The 17,334-nt window shown below is 37.3% G+C and overlaps 1 protein-coding gene across 3 annotated transcripts in view; it reads right to left on the bottom strand.

Moving 5' to 3' along the window:
• Nucleotides 1-17,334, bottom strand: part of PPP1R9A (protein phosphatase 1 regulatory subunit 9A) — a 155,457-nt gene that overhangs the window by 28,434 nt on the left and 109,689 nt on the right. For all 3 annotated transcript variants that reach the window (XM_075492851.1, XM_075492854.1, XM_075492852.1), the window contains exons 7-11: nt 11,199-11,354; nt 5,584-5,637; nt 2,961-3,190; nt 1,453-1,549; nt 1,163-1,334 (exon numbers count right to left, since the gene is read on the bottom strand). In XM_075492851.1, coding sequence (XP_075348966.1) covers nt 1,163-1,334; nt 1,453-1,549; nt 2,961-3,190; nt 5,584-5,637; nt 11,199-11,354 — 709 coding nt within the window. The remainder of the gene's footprint in view (nt 1-1,162; nt 1,335-1,452; nt 1,550-2,960; nt 3,191-5,583; nt 5,638-11,198; nt 11,355-17,334) is intronic.

Raw genomic sequence — 17,334 nt, 5'->3', positions numbered from 1 at the left:
TACTTCGTTAAAAATGTAATTCATATTGATTTGTTTGTAGAGCAATATTCAGCTTGGGTCCACACATTAAATAACTGCTAAAATATCAATTTTAATAAAACATCTCTGTGCTTGCTAGAAATTATTTGGTAATGTAATGCATTTTTTTTTTCACCAGAGAAATAAATATTATAGTTTATTTCAAATGAAAATCTATACAGTAACAGAGTCTGGTGCTCCCTTGTCAGAATACCAACACCTCTGACACATGATTTCGCAGATGTTACTAAATACACAGTAAGTATTGCTCCTGCACCAAACAATTCTGTTCCAAGACTGTGGACCTAAAGCTGGCTTTAATTCTGCATATACTTCAAAAGTGAGGAGCCACTTGCAGTTACAGAACTTTAACTAAAGCTGTGGAAGTTATCTGTATATTTTTACTGGCACAGCCTGAAAAATGGGAATTATCTTTTCTGTGCAAAACAAGTAAAGGTTACAGTCACCATGCTGACAGCATCTATCCAGATCTCAATGTTGCCACAAACTGTTTTGGCTCTTTGGCAATGTAGAACAAAGTCTTACAAGTCTTATGTTGTAAATCAGGCTGTGCTATACCTGAATAAGATTTTTAATTAACGTGCTAGTAAAGAATTTGCGTTTTATTCACAAAAGGCTCCATCCCGAGAAAAGGTGAGTGCCACCTACGTGGTTGCTTTTGATGTCTGTACAACGGTGGGATCAGAACTTGCAGAGATACATTCAAAATGGTAGGTTTAACATTATTTTTCTCATTCTGGTAACTTTGTTCTTGTTTGATCTTTGGTGGCTGGGTAATTAAGGACAGATTTAGGAACATAGGAGAAAACACATTTTTCTCCTACTTTATTAACATAACAGAAGCATCAAATTAAGCCTAAATGAAAGCTTTAAGAAATCAATAATGATCTTTGCTTTATTAGCACTAAGTCACTTCCATTTCTTTAAGAATATACATTGTACAACTATTCTGGGACTCTATATTGGCATTATTTGGTATAACCTTGGTACATCTGTCATTAGATACTGAATTTCAGAAAAGTTACAACATCTCTGCATTATCAATTGTTTCTTTTAAATCCTAAATGATAACCATGCTATTTACATACATACTAATAGGAGTTATGGCTTGGTTCAAACAAACCTTGACTTAAGCCATCCAGGCAGGACACTTGCTTAGTATCTAGATTTTCCACTGGGTCTCCTCTAGAAACTTCTCCAAAAGATGTCTGCCTTTCAAAAATGTTGTTGTTATTGTTAACCTGGCTCCCGTTTTGCTTCATTAGCCTGAAAACTTCTGCTTCCAAGTCTCGTATCTGAAAGAAATACAACACAATGTTACCCATAACACACACATCTATAAGATACAGGTTTTTTCCAGGATATCAGACAGAATTGTCTCATTCTTCAAATATGAGAGTAAATACTACTCACACGAGCTTGTAAGCCTTGAACCTCTGCAAGGTGTGCTTTCTCCAAATCTTCTATTTTCTTTCGTTCAGCTTCCTGGCGTTTGATGAAGTCAAGTTCTCTTAGGGAAAAAAAGATGTATTTGCTGTCATCAAAGCAATCAGATTCAAACAGAAAATAAAATGTTCTGATGTATCTTAAGCTATGCATCAGAAAAATCTGTCCTCAACAAATATTTTATTACTGACCTAGTAAGAAGTATGAAACTGCAATTAGGACAAACCCCTACAATAACTGAGTCTAAGTGAGTATGTTAGGTGAAGATATAAAAATGGTAAGAGGAATTTATCTGAAAAAAAACCCTCAGTTGTTTTAATTGATAGCCAAAACAGTTAAATCAAACTAATTTTTTCATAATCTGTATTTACAATGAAAACACTAGCTTAGTTTATGCTGTGTTCTGTTGTAGGAAATGGAGCAAAATCTCTGTTTATTTATTAGAGTATGACTGCACTCCTTCATAGAAAGGACATCGGTAAGTTTCCAGGTACAAATCTAATTTTCTAGTAAGCTATAAGGAAATCTGTTAGGTGATTTTAGGAGGCTGAGATAGTTAAAAACAACTGACTAGATCTTTTACTAATATAAAGCAGAATAACAACAGAAAGCCTATCCAAGCTCATTCTAGCTATTTTCCCTACTTCTTTTTATTTTGAAAATCTAAGATGTTTGTGATAGAAAGCACAGAAGATGCCAGCTAGTTCTGTAACAGTCCTGAAATTACAAGATGGGTAATGACATTTTGACTATCTAAAATCCTTTTTAATGGGACAGGATATTCACTTCTGCACTTCCAGTTGTCATTTGACATTGCTGTACGTTTTTGAGTTTTCTTCTTTAAATGAGCATATTTCAGCAGAAAATGAAAAAGTTGCTGCAAAAAAAAGAAATTTGGGGGAATGGAAGCTGTTATAGAAATGTAAGATGTTATTATTCTTGCTAGCCATCAGGGAGAGGGGGCCACATGAAACAGAAGGGGCCAGGTAATCATCAGTTAGCTCAACTCAGCTCATACATTCTTGGTATCTACGAGAAGAAGAAAAATAAAATGTAAAAGGTAACAAAACAATTTTCTTTTTGATGTTACATTAGTACACAGCAGGATTGAATCCAGCTGACACAATACCAATATAAATTGCTGCAAATCTTGCTGATCAAATGCTTTACTAGGATTACACTTTGTTGTTTGCAATCACATTGAGTTGTCTAGTAATTGTGAAACATTCCAACCTGGAATACTACAGATAAGTCTTTATTTAGTTATAGTATTATTTTTCAACAATACTAAACTAATACTTGAATACTACTAACATTTTTCCATAATAAAGAGCCCATGTTTTTCATGAAAAAAAGTGAAAAATAGTGTTTACCTTACAGGTGTTTAATAGTGGGTTTCATATTTCAAAATCTATCACATATATGTTTCCTATCTGGCCACTAAGTCATTTGCTGAGCCTGGCGTAGCTGCTTACTTTTGCTGAAAATCCTTGATTAATTTCTTTGCCTTGTTATATTTCTTCTCCAGAGCCTGATACTGGCTTTGCGTCTCCTTGAGGTGCTCATTCACCGTGTGACACAGGGTTTGTGCCTCAATCCAATAACTCTCTAATTTCATCATCCTTTCCTTATTCTCCTCAATGTTCTGCTGGAGTTGGGTCTTCTCCAATTCCCACCTCACCTTCTCATTCTCAGCAGCCTGCAGCTGAACAAAAAAGTGGAGATGCCAGTCATAAAAAGGTGCAAAGTGCAGCCCAATCATTTAGGATGAATTCAAACAACACGAATAGTGAAAATCAGTGAATTAATAGCTATAAAAGTAATATGCTAGCAGTGAAAAGAGCATTCAAAGACAAAGTACACAGGCTGATACATACATTCTTCCTCATAAAACCAAGTAGAACCTTTGCTCTGTGCAGCCAGCGCAGCCTCTGTGCTTCTCTGGGATATACCAACATGCTTTAAAAATGTCAATAGTGGAGTATTCAGGCAAACTGCAGGGTTAATCAGTCAGCACTGGGGATGCATTTTGCTCTATGCATCTAGCTCAGGTGTTAGAAAGCATTCATACACTTTCATAAAATGGGAAATTTCTTATTTTGGGGGGAACCTGATTTCCAGGTTCTATATTTGACTTAAGAACCATTTAGAAAACAACAGGGAAAAAAACAACTGCATCTAATCTAACTATTTGCTTTTTTACCCAAATTAGAAAATCTACTGAATTCTTACAATGTCTGTTTTCATGTCATAATCTTGCTTAATCTAGAAAGCCAAACAAAAGACGTTGGAGCATAATTAAAAATTTAACATCGGGTCATAACCTAGAATCTTTTTGCATTTAAGCAAGCACAGAGTTTTGCATACTGAAACTATGCCAGAACTATTACAAGGACAAAGAGAACCTGTTATAAATATATTACTCTTGCTTTCTTTAAACTTGCTTACTGAGTTGTAAGGCGCTAATATGAAAAGAAAAAGATGCCCTTGATGTTGAAGATTTCAGGTGCTAATTCTGCCAAGCTCATCAGCACTGCTTAACTCCATGACCAATGCAGTTCCACTGCAAGTTCCACTATTTGGCACCAATGAAGTCCAATTACTTTTTCCAAGTGACCTTAGAGAAGTCCAAATTTTACTGCTGAGTTTATAATAAACCTTAGCTCCTTTGCTAGTTTTTTTGTTCGATTGTTTTTGTGTTAAGCTTCTCACTTCCCAGCTGAAGCTAGCTGCAGGTTTGAATGTTTGGTGCTGGATAAGGGTAGGGTTGTTCAGCAGCTTGTATATTTTAGCTCCCAGAATTTATGGAAAACAAAAAATGCCTTAACATCGTTGTTTACTTATCAAGACTGTTTAATTTGCTCTAGGCAGTTCTGCTAGCATCAAGGATGATGCACACAAAAAGAAAATGACTTGTTTGCAGTTTTATTAGTAATATACCTAAACTAGCCACATTTTCTTCGGCTCTATTCAGAACGCTAGGTAAAGAAGTCCAACACAGAAAAGCACATTAACCCTAATCTTGCAAATGGATTTGCACAGATGAACGTTTACACCCACGCATCATTGCCATGAAGTCAATGGGGCTCAGCACAATCCCAAGGGACTGACCGTGCGGCTCCGATTGCTAGATTGGAACTGGAAAGCAGAGGAAGAAAAGATTTCTCACTTTCTGAACTGAAACAGTACAACAGAAATTGTCCTTACAGTGTTAAAAACACTCTGAATTTGTTTTTAACAATAAGTTATGCAGATCTGATAAACACTATGCAAAATACACGGTGAGTGCAAATAGTTGCTAGAAAGAAATAATAATCTAAAATCTTTTTCTAAAGTACAATTTTCTCTTTGTCTTCTTTTTATTTCCTTTATAATGTACTCAAACGCAAAGAGAAGGATGCCATTATAAAACCTAGTATCACTCAACAACTGAATTATCAGTTGACTTCCCATAAAGGTTATCCTAGTACAAAAAATACAATTTCTTTTTATTGCTATAGCAAATTCAATCTAACAAATAGCAACTGATTGTGAGATGTTTTCTGTTAAACTGGTAAGCTTTTTCCTTTCTAGAGTACCTTTTAAAAAGAACTGCAGCAATATGAAACAGCTCTTTTTCTTCTGTATATAAAAAAGTAATTTTTATTAAACACCTTTAAATAAATGAGTTTTTTTATTAAAAATGTCAAAAAAAGGGAACTAACATAAACAGGATACTTTAACATCACTGGTAAATAAAAACTCTACTAACTTAGACTTGAATATTTAATCCAAATATAATTTAAAAACCTGAGAAAATGCATTAGAATTGTAAAACTAGAAATCTGCCATTTAGTCATTATGATGTCCTTAAAATGTACGTTTAATTGAAGCTACACAAGTTGGCAGTTTCTCTTAATAGCAGCACTTAAGATTTTACTTGAAACTTTGAATAGAGAATATACACCAAGACAAGATTTAGCTGAGCCACTGTGCTTCTTAATCAGCCTTTAATAAGGATGTTGACTTCTCCACCCACATAAAGATACACGTCTTCAGATTTGATATTGCATGAGAGAGGAAAAAAACAGCATGTATTAACCGTATATTGATTCTTACCTTCGTCTTCAGCTTCTGAATTTCAGCTTCTGTAACTGCATGTTTGATTTGCAACTAAAATTGAAAATATAAAATAAACAAGTGAAGTCACAGGGAGTACTCCAGTATTTTTAAAGCCTGTGCTGCAAGTTGAATACCTTATTACATAGCAGAAGGCCTTGAAGAGTGCTGCAGTGCAGTAGATTGTAAATTAAAATGTCTAGCTTGCAAAATGACTCAGTCTGTGCAACCTAATTAAAGATAGGATGCCGTCTAACCACTCATAATTTCAAATCAGAACATCCAATCTGTTTAGCAAAACCAAATGTCTTATGCTTAAAAAAAAAAAAAAGATGTTATCCTGCTGGGCTTTGCTCTCCTCTGATGTGAACGTGCAATACCTCCCAGTGCTGTCAGAAAGTCCCACCGCATTGATTAAAGCAGGCACGTTACAAAAAAGCAAATAGGGAAATAAGTGATTTAACAACTCAAGAAGTCACGAAAACCTTGAGGGAAGATTCCACACTTTTCTTTCATGCAAGACAAAAGGTAAACTGATGCTATCCTTCTCCACCATTAGCTGGAGTTATTCTGCTCAAGCTGCTCTCAATTGAGAGCAGTTACGCTGGAAACTGTAAAAAACAGGAAACGGCATTCAAGCACAGAAAATTATTGCAAGTAGATTAACAGCCCAGGCAGCAGGTTGTAGTTACACCTGCTAAAGGTTGTAGTTACACTACCAAGCAGCATGCCACAATAACAGTGGATCTTTACAGTGAAAGGCTCGGTGCCGAGGACCTGGCATCACCTGCACACTCTCCGGGGGCATTTCTCTTGGACTAACCTACATTAATCTGATCCTGTGGAGTGAATGCTCATTAGCTCTTTGAGTGTATTAGGTAATGTCCTGAAACATCTTTAGTTTCACCCCAAAGGTCTGCTATTCGCAGGCTCCAAGAACACTCTGAAGTACAAACTGAACCACAGCTTCAACAGCATAACCCTAATCCAAATGAAATGACCATGCAGATGCACCCAATGCTGGTGTGCACCTGAATCCCTGCTGCTTTACTATTTAAAGCAGGCAGCACGGGCGAACTTCTGACAGGCCCCAAAACCTTAAATCTAAAGCATTGTTTAATCTGAACCAGTGACTTGTGTGTGTTGGGTTGAGGGCAAGGGCAAAACCTGAATTACAGCCTGAGCTGGCACTGCAGTGGAGCCTTCGTCCGTTATTTATGAGTACCAGGAACAGTTATGGAAAAACATGTTTTACATGGGGGTTACTTCTCTTACACGACTAACGGGAGCCTTTGGGAATAGTTCATGTTGAGCTAATGGAGTATGTGAGGGAGTTGTACTGAATCAGAAATTATCATCTCTGGTGAAGCAATGGCTACATTCTTGAAGACCAGGTTGTTAGTAAAAAAATGTACAAATAATTCAAAAGAGAAGTTCTTCTGGAGGAGAGAAGTAATTTTCAAAATAACAGGAGCCATCACAGAGCTGATCGGTACAAGTATCTTTGAGAAGGGCTGAGCTACTCTTGAAATTCCCTTTTCATGGAGCCTCTTGAACACACTTCTTGTGGCATAGGAAAGGCACATTCTCAGATGCAGTTTGGTTTGCAAATCAGCCTTAGCCGATCTAGTGAATAATCCTAGTCCTTTCTGGTGGAGAATTACTGAATTTATGCTGGAAGGAATAAAGGAGGCACTGATGCAACCAGTCCCACCTGAGGAACAGTTGAGGAATCTTCTTTCCACTACTCATTTCTTGGTCACTGTCTCCAGAGGAGACTGTAAGCACTCCCTGTCCCCAGGACCATCTGTTACTTAGACTCGCTTTTTGACTGTGCACTGAAAAGTGTAACGAACCTTTAAGTGCTCAGTGAAAACAGATGTACGATTTTATTTCAAATGAAACCAGTCACTGACGATAACAGCGTGCAGAAACATGTACAATGTGGAGGCACACCAGGCACACTAGCAGGTGGAACATGCACGGGGCCAGACCGAACCTGCCCCGAGCACGCAGCTAACCCGCGATCCCATGGGGCTCCTGAGGAAGGGCCACATGAGAGCAGGCCTACTGGTCCCAGATGGAGAGATGCCACTGCAGCTGGGAACAGGGCACTCGGTGGCCCTGGAGCTGGTGGTAATGGCAAGAAGTGGCCAGTGCTGCTACTCTGCCTAGGTAGACCAGGACGCTGAGAAGGATATACCTTTTTGTAATTACACATAGTAGAGGAAACTAAGGAGATACTTTAATTAGCATTTGCAAGAGGTTACTTGCAATTTTTGAGCTCGCTCAATCCAACCTCTGATGTGCAATTTTCAGAGACTGAGAACTGTTTTTTCTCATCATTCCATTTCTGTTAGTAGTGAAAAATTACAAAAGAACCATCTCAAAATGTTATGGTGTTTATGAAGTGCCCAGGCCTTTGCTTAGTTCTGTTACCTCATTGTTTTGGAGTGAGATAAAATCAGGGGGAGGATGGACGAGCTAGACTTTGCCCTTTGCAGAGTTAATAATGAAATCAAAAAGCCAAGACTCAAAGCCTTAGGCCACCTGCTTACAGTCCATTCCCATCTCTTCTAAAACCCACAACCCATAAGCAGCACTTAAACAGCTTATATTACATACAAATAAACAAATTGCATAAATGACAATCTGCTCAGGTACAGATGGTTTTAACAGTTATTTTTGTACACTCTGTTATTAAGTTAAAAAAATGAATACTGAGCACCCAGTCAGATCATTGAATCAGTACATGGTACAGCAGATCCCACTGAGGCAGAAGAAAGAAGACACTTCCCTGCTGAACAGACAAATGTGTAGCTGGACAACTACTTTTTTCTTTTTTTCAAAGAACTAATTATGCTTGCAGAGTAGATGAGAAATACTAACACATTTATAGGTTAGACTGAACAGGCAAGGTCAACTGTTTGGCAAGCAAATCTGGACTCCATAGTTAAAAATTGTTAAGCAAGTTTACTAATAGGAGAGCAGAAATACCTTATTCCATGCCCCATATAATGCCAGACAAATTCTTGGCAGATACTATTTTGTATTTTTATGTTTTCTAAGTCAAAATAAAACTGTGAAGGCTTCACTTTAACAAACACATTTTGAATAATTTTTGGCACATTTCCTCTTCAAAGATGTCTTGAAAAGCTGATTAGTTTTCTTCAAAACAATAAAACTTTATAAAAAATAAGATATATAGAGAAAATGGATTGAATTCATCTAAGACTGCAAAAGGTAGAATAGGATGAAAAGCTAGCAAATGTTAAAATCTACAGAGTACAGTGGGAAGGAAAGTACCCAATGGAATCTAATAATCTCCATGACAATTTTTATATAATAAATATATATTTTTGCATAAAATAACAACAACAACAACAATAACAATAATAATAATCCATTTTTTGTATATTTCATTAAGACATGAAATATACCTAATTCTTACATAAGATGTCCCTTCTCCCTACAGATCTTGTCTCTCCTCAATCGTCACAGCTAAAATAAAGCTTCTAGCTCTTTCTCTCAAAGCAGTTAAGGAAAATCAGTCCCATTTTTCCTGTTTTACAGCCAGGAAAACAAGACTCGCAGAAGTACAGTGATTCACCCAGGAATGCCCGTCTCTCTTCTGACTTTCATTCCAAAAGCAAGGCATTTCAAATAAGAGTGCTCTCAAACTATGTGAGCACATTTTTCATTGCAAAGACTGAATTCAACTAATTAGGTCAAACTATTATGCTTAAAGATTATGTCCAACCCACTTGTTTAATATTTTCGTTAATCTCTGGAGTAAGAACAAGAAAGAACCATTATTCTTTAAATACAATTCCAGAAAACACTGTGTGGGCTTGTGCAGTGTGATTGCGAACAAGTCCTCTAGTGTTGAAAGAATTCAGGGCAAATACCAAGAAAAATACATGTACTCACTCTGTAGCAGCCAACAAAATGCAGCTGTGTACTGCTAAATACAATCAGTGAAACAAAAGTGGCATGCTTGTAACAGCAGTAACTGTGTGGGTTAGTGAAAAAGAATCCACTCTCATGCAGGAGCATTTAATGTTTTGTTCTCAGGCTCTCATCTGGACTTAAAAGGAGGATCCCAAAATCTCTTCATCTGATCTCTATACCAGTGTTTTGAGGCCATTACATCAGGTCTGCAAATAGCTTCAAATCAGTTTGGACATGCTCAAGTATAGCAATAGCCCAAAAGTTGATGGAAACTGTATTCAAGCATAGTTTTACAGGTAATTTATTCAAAGGTGTCTTGCCCATCAATGCATCTGTGGTTTGCATAGCCTTGGTACACTAGCACAATCAGAATGGTAGCATCTTCCCACCGCTTTGAGAAAGAATCACTATGTATGATGCAAAGTATTAGAAAATGAAGTAAATTGTTCTGCTCATTTGCATAAGAGCCTGGAACTTGAAATATGGAGTGAGAAAATTATCATTTAAGTAACGTAAAAAACTTTCAGGAAACAAGGATGAATAACAGTAGGCATCCAAAGGTTGAAAAAGGTATCAGCAGAAAAGGGAAAGACTGGTTGCTCATTGACTGATTACCTTCCATACATTACTCTCACTAGAAAGTAGCAACAACATATATTTATAGAAGATAAAATAGCCGGTTTGAGTGGAGGGAAGGGGAAGGGGAGAGGACAGGGGAAGAAGGATAAAAAGGGAGCCTCTGTATTTTAAAACTCCTTTCTGGGCCCAGGTTCTGCTGCTCAAATCTCCTATGAGGTTCTGGCTACTTTCACCCCTTCCATCTTCCTGTATTTAAAAAGAAAAATGTTCTTTATTGTCATCACTCAGCCCATTACTGTGGGCTTAGATAAATCCAATTGTTTCATGTCTTTATTTGCATCAGAATTCAGGAAAGCTCAGAAATAAACCACATCAAAAGCACAGCCTAAAACACAGAAGGAATGTTTCTCAGTACTTTGGTATGTTAAGTTATATGAATTCAACGACCACAATGAACACCAGTGATTCAAGCCCCAGTTAGCACCAGTGGATGCTGTACAAACTCTGTAACCACAGAGTTTGGTAAAACACCAGCTTGAAATATGCCTGCTTCCCCAATACAGCATCTTTCTAAACACATGGCCAAACATATGACACTGTTGTACATGGACGATTCGCTGCATAATGGTATAGAATGAGCTCCACATGTCCCTTTTCACTGAAATTTAGCATCTGCTGTTTGGTTTTCCTGATCACATTTGATTGGAATCTTACCAAAAAAAACCCAACCCCCCAAAAAAAACAACAAAGCAGCAATCTGCTAGTAATGAATTAACTTGCACTTTGTCTTCCTGGTCAAAAAATGCAAAGTGCTGAGGCAGAATAACTTCTGTGCTGAAAACTTAAATTATAAATTACCCTCTATCAATGCAACAGTCACCTGAAAGCTGATGGTAAAACAACTCCAAAGAACAGTTCCGCTTCTTTTAAGCAGAGCTTTTTGAGTCATTCAAAAATACCGAGTATACAAACAGCTAGAAATCAACTCTGATTTTCAAGAGAAAAAACAAGCACTGAGCAATGAGATAACTAGAAATCTAATTCCAGTGAGATATTTCAGGAATATTTTCTGATCTGTAACATACCTCTTTGAATTTGTGAGCAAGCTTGCTGGTGTCCACATCACTGGGGGAGAACATGTCATCATTTTCAGGGAGATCGAACACTTCAATAGCCATGTCACCTCCTGGAAGGACAGGTCCCATGTCTTCATCTTCTTCATCTGTAGCATATTCCCCTGTCTTAATTTTACAGCATTTAAGAAATTCCAGTTATCCTCTTATTAGGCAGAGACTGTTCAAAGAGTAATTAAGCTACTGTGCAAACACAGCATACTGCATACAAAAAGGTTATCTTTTTCTTTAGCTATAATCCCAGTATTTATGAATTCGACTCAACAAAATACAACTCCACAGCAGTATTTCAGAACATGAAGAGAGGGGAGAAAACAGTGTCTTAAGTACTAAGAATTTAGTGCTTAAACATTACTGGCTCTGTATTTCAATGGTTTTCATCTGCTTCCAAGTGAGGCCTCTTTTCCATAGGAAGACCTCTCCAAATTTATCTCAGATTTAACAAGGAATCTTTTCCAAACAGAAATAAAAGCAGAACAGGACCGACAGGATCTTGATTAATCTTTTGTAAGCCATCTGGAGGAAGTAATTCTCCAGTGATATTCCATGCTGAATTTGAAAATCCATTGGTTTGTTCTTTATAAACAAATTAACAATAGAAAAGTCACACCCACACAGAAAGACAACAGCAGGAAAAAGAAGCTGAGTGTCAGAGACAAGTTCAGAGACTGAAGTCAGAGTTTACTCATTTTTCACCCTGAATAATGAGCTGCTTCTAGCTACTATTAAACAGAAAATGAGGGTGTTTCTTGGGCTGGTAAACCATGACATGCGAACAATTTGCTGACAAAACAGAATTTTAAAAAATCATAAGCTACAATCAGTATCTCAAGATTAAACAAAATAAAACAATAATACTGAACAGAAGAAGCTTGCAATATTAAACCCAAGTTGCCTAGACAATCTTTGGCACATACACCTGTGCTCATCTCTCCCCTTGCCTAGGGTGGCTGGGTACCACTTTGCTTCAGCTGGGCTCCCTCTGAAAGCCAGAGTACATCGCGTACAGATCATGAACAGCCTGCTGGCTATGCAAATGACTATGCAAACATATTATAAAGCAAACACTTCCCTCAGGGCCACATCTGGATTTATAAAGGTTGGGACTCAATAAATACATGGAAAAGGAAGGGCGGGGGAAGGGGTGCGGTCCTTCTCATGTTTATGCAGTAGCAACACCAAAATTGTGATGGAACTACTCAAGTTTTTGTTCATGAGCTTTCAGCTCCTGCGATGAAGGTACATATTATTATTATCAGAAGTATATTCCCAGTAGTGCTAGGATTATCTATTAATGTCTTTTTTTTTGTCAAAAGAATTTTTCAAAACAACAGGTAAGAACTCAGATGTCCAAACAACAGTTCGAACCTCAACTTCCTACCTTAATTTAGCTTCCCAGCTGTTGTTTAGGCTTATGTAAATGTCTCTCAATTAAAAAGCAATGCATGGAAGCATGTTAAGTCTAGGTACACAAGTACACACAGACAGAAAAGATATATGTATGTGTTCAACAACAGGGTAATATACTTGCAATAAACCATCACAATTTCTTGGATAAATAGCACATAGAATCATAGAATCATGGAATGGTTTCAGTTAGAAGAGACCTTTAAAGATAATGAAAAATCTGTATTCTCCTTTTTTAAAACCACTAAAGTTTTAAAAACCAAAGAAAGCCAAAACACACAGAAAACATAGAATGATTTGGTAAAATCTTCTGATGTTAAAAAAACTATCAAAAACAAGGTAAGTGACCAACGTGTATGACCCAACTGTTATTGAGAGCCACTTCTTAGGAGAGATACCTCTGTCTCTACAAATAGTTACACACCCTCCAACAAAATAAAGAGTAACCATTTATTTTACATATTTTATATGTACTAAGACTAAGAATCTCAGTAGTCTTCAACAAAAAACATTAACAGCTGGTTTTGCTTCCTTTTTCCTTATTTAAAACAGAAGCAAAGAACACACAATCCATCTCACTGGAGTTTTCAGGCATGTTAGTGTTACAGCTAAACAAAACAACACCTGAAATTAAAAGTTATCATTGTATGTCTATATCTCATCAGTACACACAAAATCTTCTGTTACACTACACTTGTAGTAACATTTATTTCTATTTTATTCCCCATGGCTATGTGCAGTTACTGTCTAAACAGAAAATGGGGCTGCTAACTCTCCTGGCTTTTTCCAGGAGCATGTAACACCACCTTCACACACCATCAGGGCAACGAGAAGCGGAACAACTAACTCTAAAATCCCAGAGAGATTTCAATGCAATGAATTATTGTGGGGACAAAATACCAGCACAATCCATATACTGTCAATTTTGCAGTCATTATCCCTGAAAAATCTATAAGGAGATACACAACTATCATTTCTACATGAAAAAAACATCTTGGCAGGTCATTCAGCAGTGGCAAGGAAATCTCTGAAGCATGCAAAGAAGAGGCAGAAATAGGATCATTAACTAGCAAACTCATGCCCAGTTTACATAAAAAACCAGATCTGGCTCAGCTACATGTGCATTTTAAAGGAATATATTACTTTAATGCAAAATCCTAATTATATTTACCAATTTTGGTAAAAGAATAAAACAGATGAGTTTAGTTCAAACTGATTCCTCCAAAGACAAAAGTGCTTCATACAAAAAGAAAAACAAACACATATGAAGGACTAAATTCTATTAGGGAAAAATTCAAGAGCAGGCAATATTCTACTGGCCTCAGGAGCCAGAGTGCTTGAAGAGGGACATCAGGCAGTTTAAAATGACACAAAGAAAAATCTTGCTTCAAGTTGTACATAATGAGTGTTGATGGGCACAGTCATTTTTGTTTCAATTCATGCAAAAAGTAGTCATCAAAGCAAAGCACTGCAGTTTGCTCAGGTAAAAGAAGACGGCAGGATGACAGAAACACATTACAGAACACAGAAATAAATGCGACTTTTGCTTTCGTCTTCAAAAGAAAGGGATCCGATCTTATAATCACATGAAACACAAATTACAGGTTCAAAAGAACCGATGTGTGCTTTAAGGAAATATATGTCAAAAACTACATGAAATATACTTTCCCTGAAAAAATTATCTCTGCTGACTTTTGTTTCACATGAAACTACTAGAAGGTTGTTCAGACCCTGTGCCAGTAAGCTAGAATGGGAAATTCAGTGTTTTACAAGAAGCAGCAAGGCACAGACAAACGTTATTTTACTTCAAAATAACAAAGCCTTGTAAGGTAACAGTTGTTATTGTAGCTGCCTGAGGTTCCTTGCAATACATTTTGTTTTCTTAGCTGACAACAATAATATTTTTTTTACTCAGTAGTCAATGAAAACTTACATGCTCTTGAAGGAAAATCTTGGACTCTTCAGTCTGTATTGGTGAGCAAAATTCATCCATGCAAAAGACCTATTTCTCATTTCAGTAGCACCTAGGGCTTAAGCTTATCCCATCCACAGCAATAGCTTCTGATATTAGCCATTCAATTTTGCTATATGCTATCACAGCTAATAGCATGAAATTATCTTTATAAACATGAACTGCAATTTCCCACTTTAAAACCGCAATTTCCCACTTTAAAAGGGAAAATGTGTTACTCACATTGTTTAAGTGCCTTGTAAATTCTTGAAATGGGCCTAACACTCCCAAGCAGAAAGAAGGAGCAGCAGCACCAGCCAGGATAATGCAGACAGACCTTCCCAAATCATCATAACAAAGGCTGCATCAAGCTAAATCTTTCATTTGTGCTAAAACTCTCCCACAATCAGGGAACACCGTTTGAAGAACTACAAAAATAATTCAAGCCTACCTCTTCATTTGATTTTTTTGATGGTTTATACTTAATTCTTTCAAAAGAGCAATGCAAAATATAATGGTATAGTATCAATCACCACTTTTACAGGAGTGCTTCATATTAATGATGTTGGAAAAACCGTACTCTCTGAAAGATCTTGTTTAACAAATATATTCTTTGGGTGTTAGACATTCAAACACACTGCAACATTTTTCTTTTAGTGTGTGTCAGTATTTTCTTCAATGGTTCTAACGTTGCTTTGCTCTCAGAATGTCCTGATAAATGAGAATTAAAAATGAAAAAATATTCAAATGACTATTAGTGATATTAAAATACATTAAAACATCACTTCCATAAAACTACTTGTCCGTGGCCACAGAGTGAACAGAATTGTGCAATATGTTATTAATTTCACATCCTGCATCACCCTGTGCAGCCTTCAGGGGAACAGGTCATCTGCTTTATGTGACTTTTGCCATTCACTGTAGAACATGAAGAAGATAATACCATGTTCAAATCAAAATTCCAAGAAATGGCTGAATTTTACTAAAATGTGCACAGAACACTGTGTTAACACAAGGAAGTCAAAAGGTTTCAGTCAAGGATACAGATTCAGGTCATATTTAACACACTAAGTAGGAAATACAAAGACAGTGCCTACTTCAAAGCCTTTGAGTTTTGTTTTCTGACAGGATACAACAAATGAAAAGAATGTGGGATTTTAGAAAGCTAGACAAACTGGTGATGAGTAAACTCTGCAGCAAGCTATCTAAAGGCAGCACCTGAAACAATATACTCTCCCAGCTTTATTGCAGTTAGCACAGGCTCATCGGGAAATGCCAACACTGCCTATCGGATTAGTACTTCAGAAAGAACTGATACTACTGGCTCTGCTTGGCTCGTGGGAGCTTAACAACAAATTGCGAGCTGTTGCACATTTATCCTGCTTGTCTTTGCACAGACCCCATTGTGGGCATCCCTTTTCTTTTAGTGTTGGTCAGTTCTGCACAAGGTTCTTGTGTTCCCATGCAAAGACTTAAATGAAGGAGCATCTGAAAGCATCCTGCAACCCTGTGACGACCTGCAGCCCCTGATAACAGCAGATTCTGAAGTGCAGGGATGCAGGGCATTTATAAAGTAAATGATGTTTCTTTCAGGATTACTTATATAGTAAATGATGTAACTTTTGGAAATACTATGAGTATTAGTGTGAATCTTCCCCAACAAATAACTGTCAGGTAACATTCCTGCAAGGCAATGGAATGAGAAGTTACGGCAGGCTAACAAGTGTCTCTCTAATTTAGCATCTGACTCAAGTCCAGTGCACACGGGCTGGCAGAAGTCAAAATTGTCTCAATAATGCTGCTATTTTAAACAACTCAGATCCTTCTAAAATAGCTAGATGCTGCTTGGACTCTGATGCAGACTGTCCTAAGTTTCAAAACAGAGGAAATCCAGCCAGCTGGTGGCACAGCAAGATAAAACCCTAGGCCTTGCACAGGCCTGGCACATGCTCTCTTCCTGTGATCTGACCAGCTCTACCAAAGTCAGATCACTGATTTCCTGCTCTGGAAACCTGCTAAGGCATTGCTCTCTTTGTGGTAAAGTCTCTAAGGCTCAGAATTGGACAGCCTCAATAGAGGGCTGAATAAAGATCATTTTCTTGTTTATTTATGCAGCATTGTAGCTGGAGAGCCATGTTACCATATTTTAAGAACTATATGAAAATGAATAGGACAGTTTGATAGCTCTGAGACTGAGCAACTCCTGTATAATTCTGTGCCACCTCAGCACGAAACTCCTTACACTGGCAATCCAAACATTTCTGAACTTCATGCAGTCGGAATCCCTATCACTTTGAGGAAATGGACTTGAAAGGGTAGGGTTTTTAGTACATTTGTAGATATTCATTCATTCAGACAGTGTAAATTGAGATTTTCTTGCCCAAAAGATGTCTGCTTACCAGAGCCAAAGAATGCAGGGTTGGCAGTGATGTCTGGCATATAGCAACATAAACCCAGCCACATTTGCCCTCACAGAGCAAGGTGAGCTCAAAGTGGTAATGCTCGGATTTGACAGTAAACGGAGCAGAAGTGCTTGTGGTGACCAAAAATGTCTTTGAACTGTGTCTAATGTGCATTAGATCACAGCTTCCATTGTATCAGTTGCCTGGGAATGGTGCAAGTTATGTGAGTTCACTTGGATGGCATAGTCAGGTGACCAAAAAAAAAAAAAAAATTCAGGATTGTTGCAGGTTCCCAATAAAACCAACTTGTGATAAGTCTGTTAATTAA

Source organism: Mycteria americana, chromosome 2, assembly GCF_035582795.1.
Source record: "Mycteria americana isolate JAX WOST 10 ecotype Jacksonville Zoo and Gardens chromosome 2, USCA_MyAme_1.0, whole genome shotgun sequence".
Classification (NCBI taxonomy): Eukaryota; Metazoa; Chordata; class Aves; order Ciconiiformes; family Ciconiidae; genus Mycteria; species Mycteria americana.
Note: the sequence above shows the minus strand (reverse complement) of the source record. Positions and strands in the feature narration are given on the sequence as shown.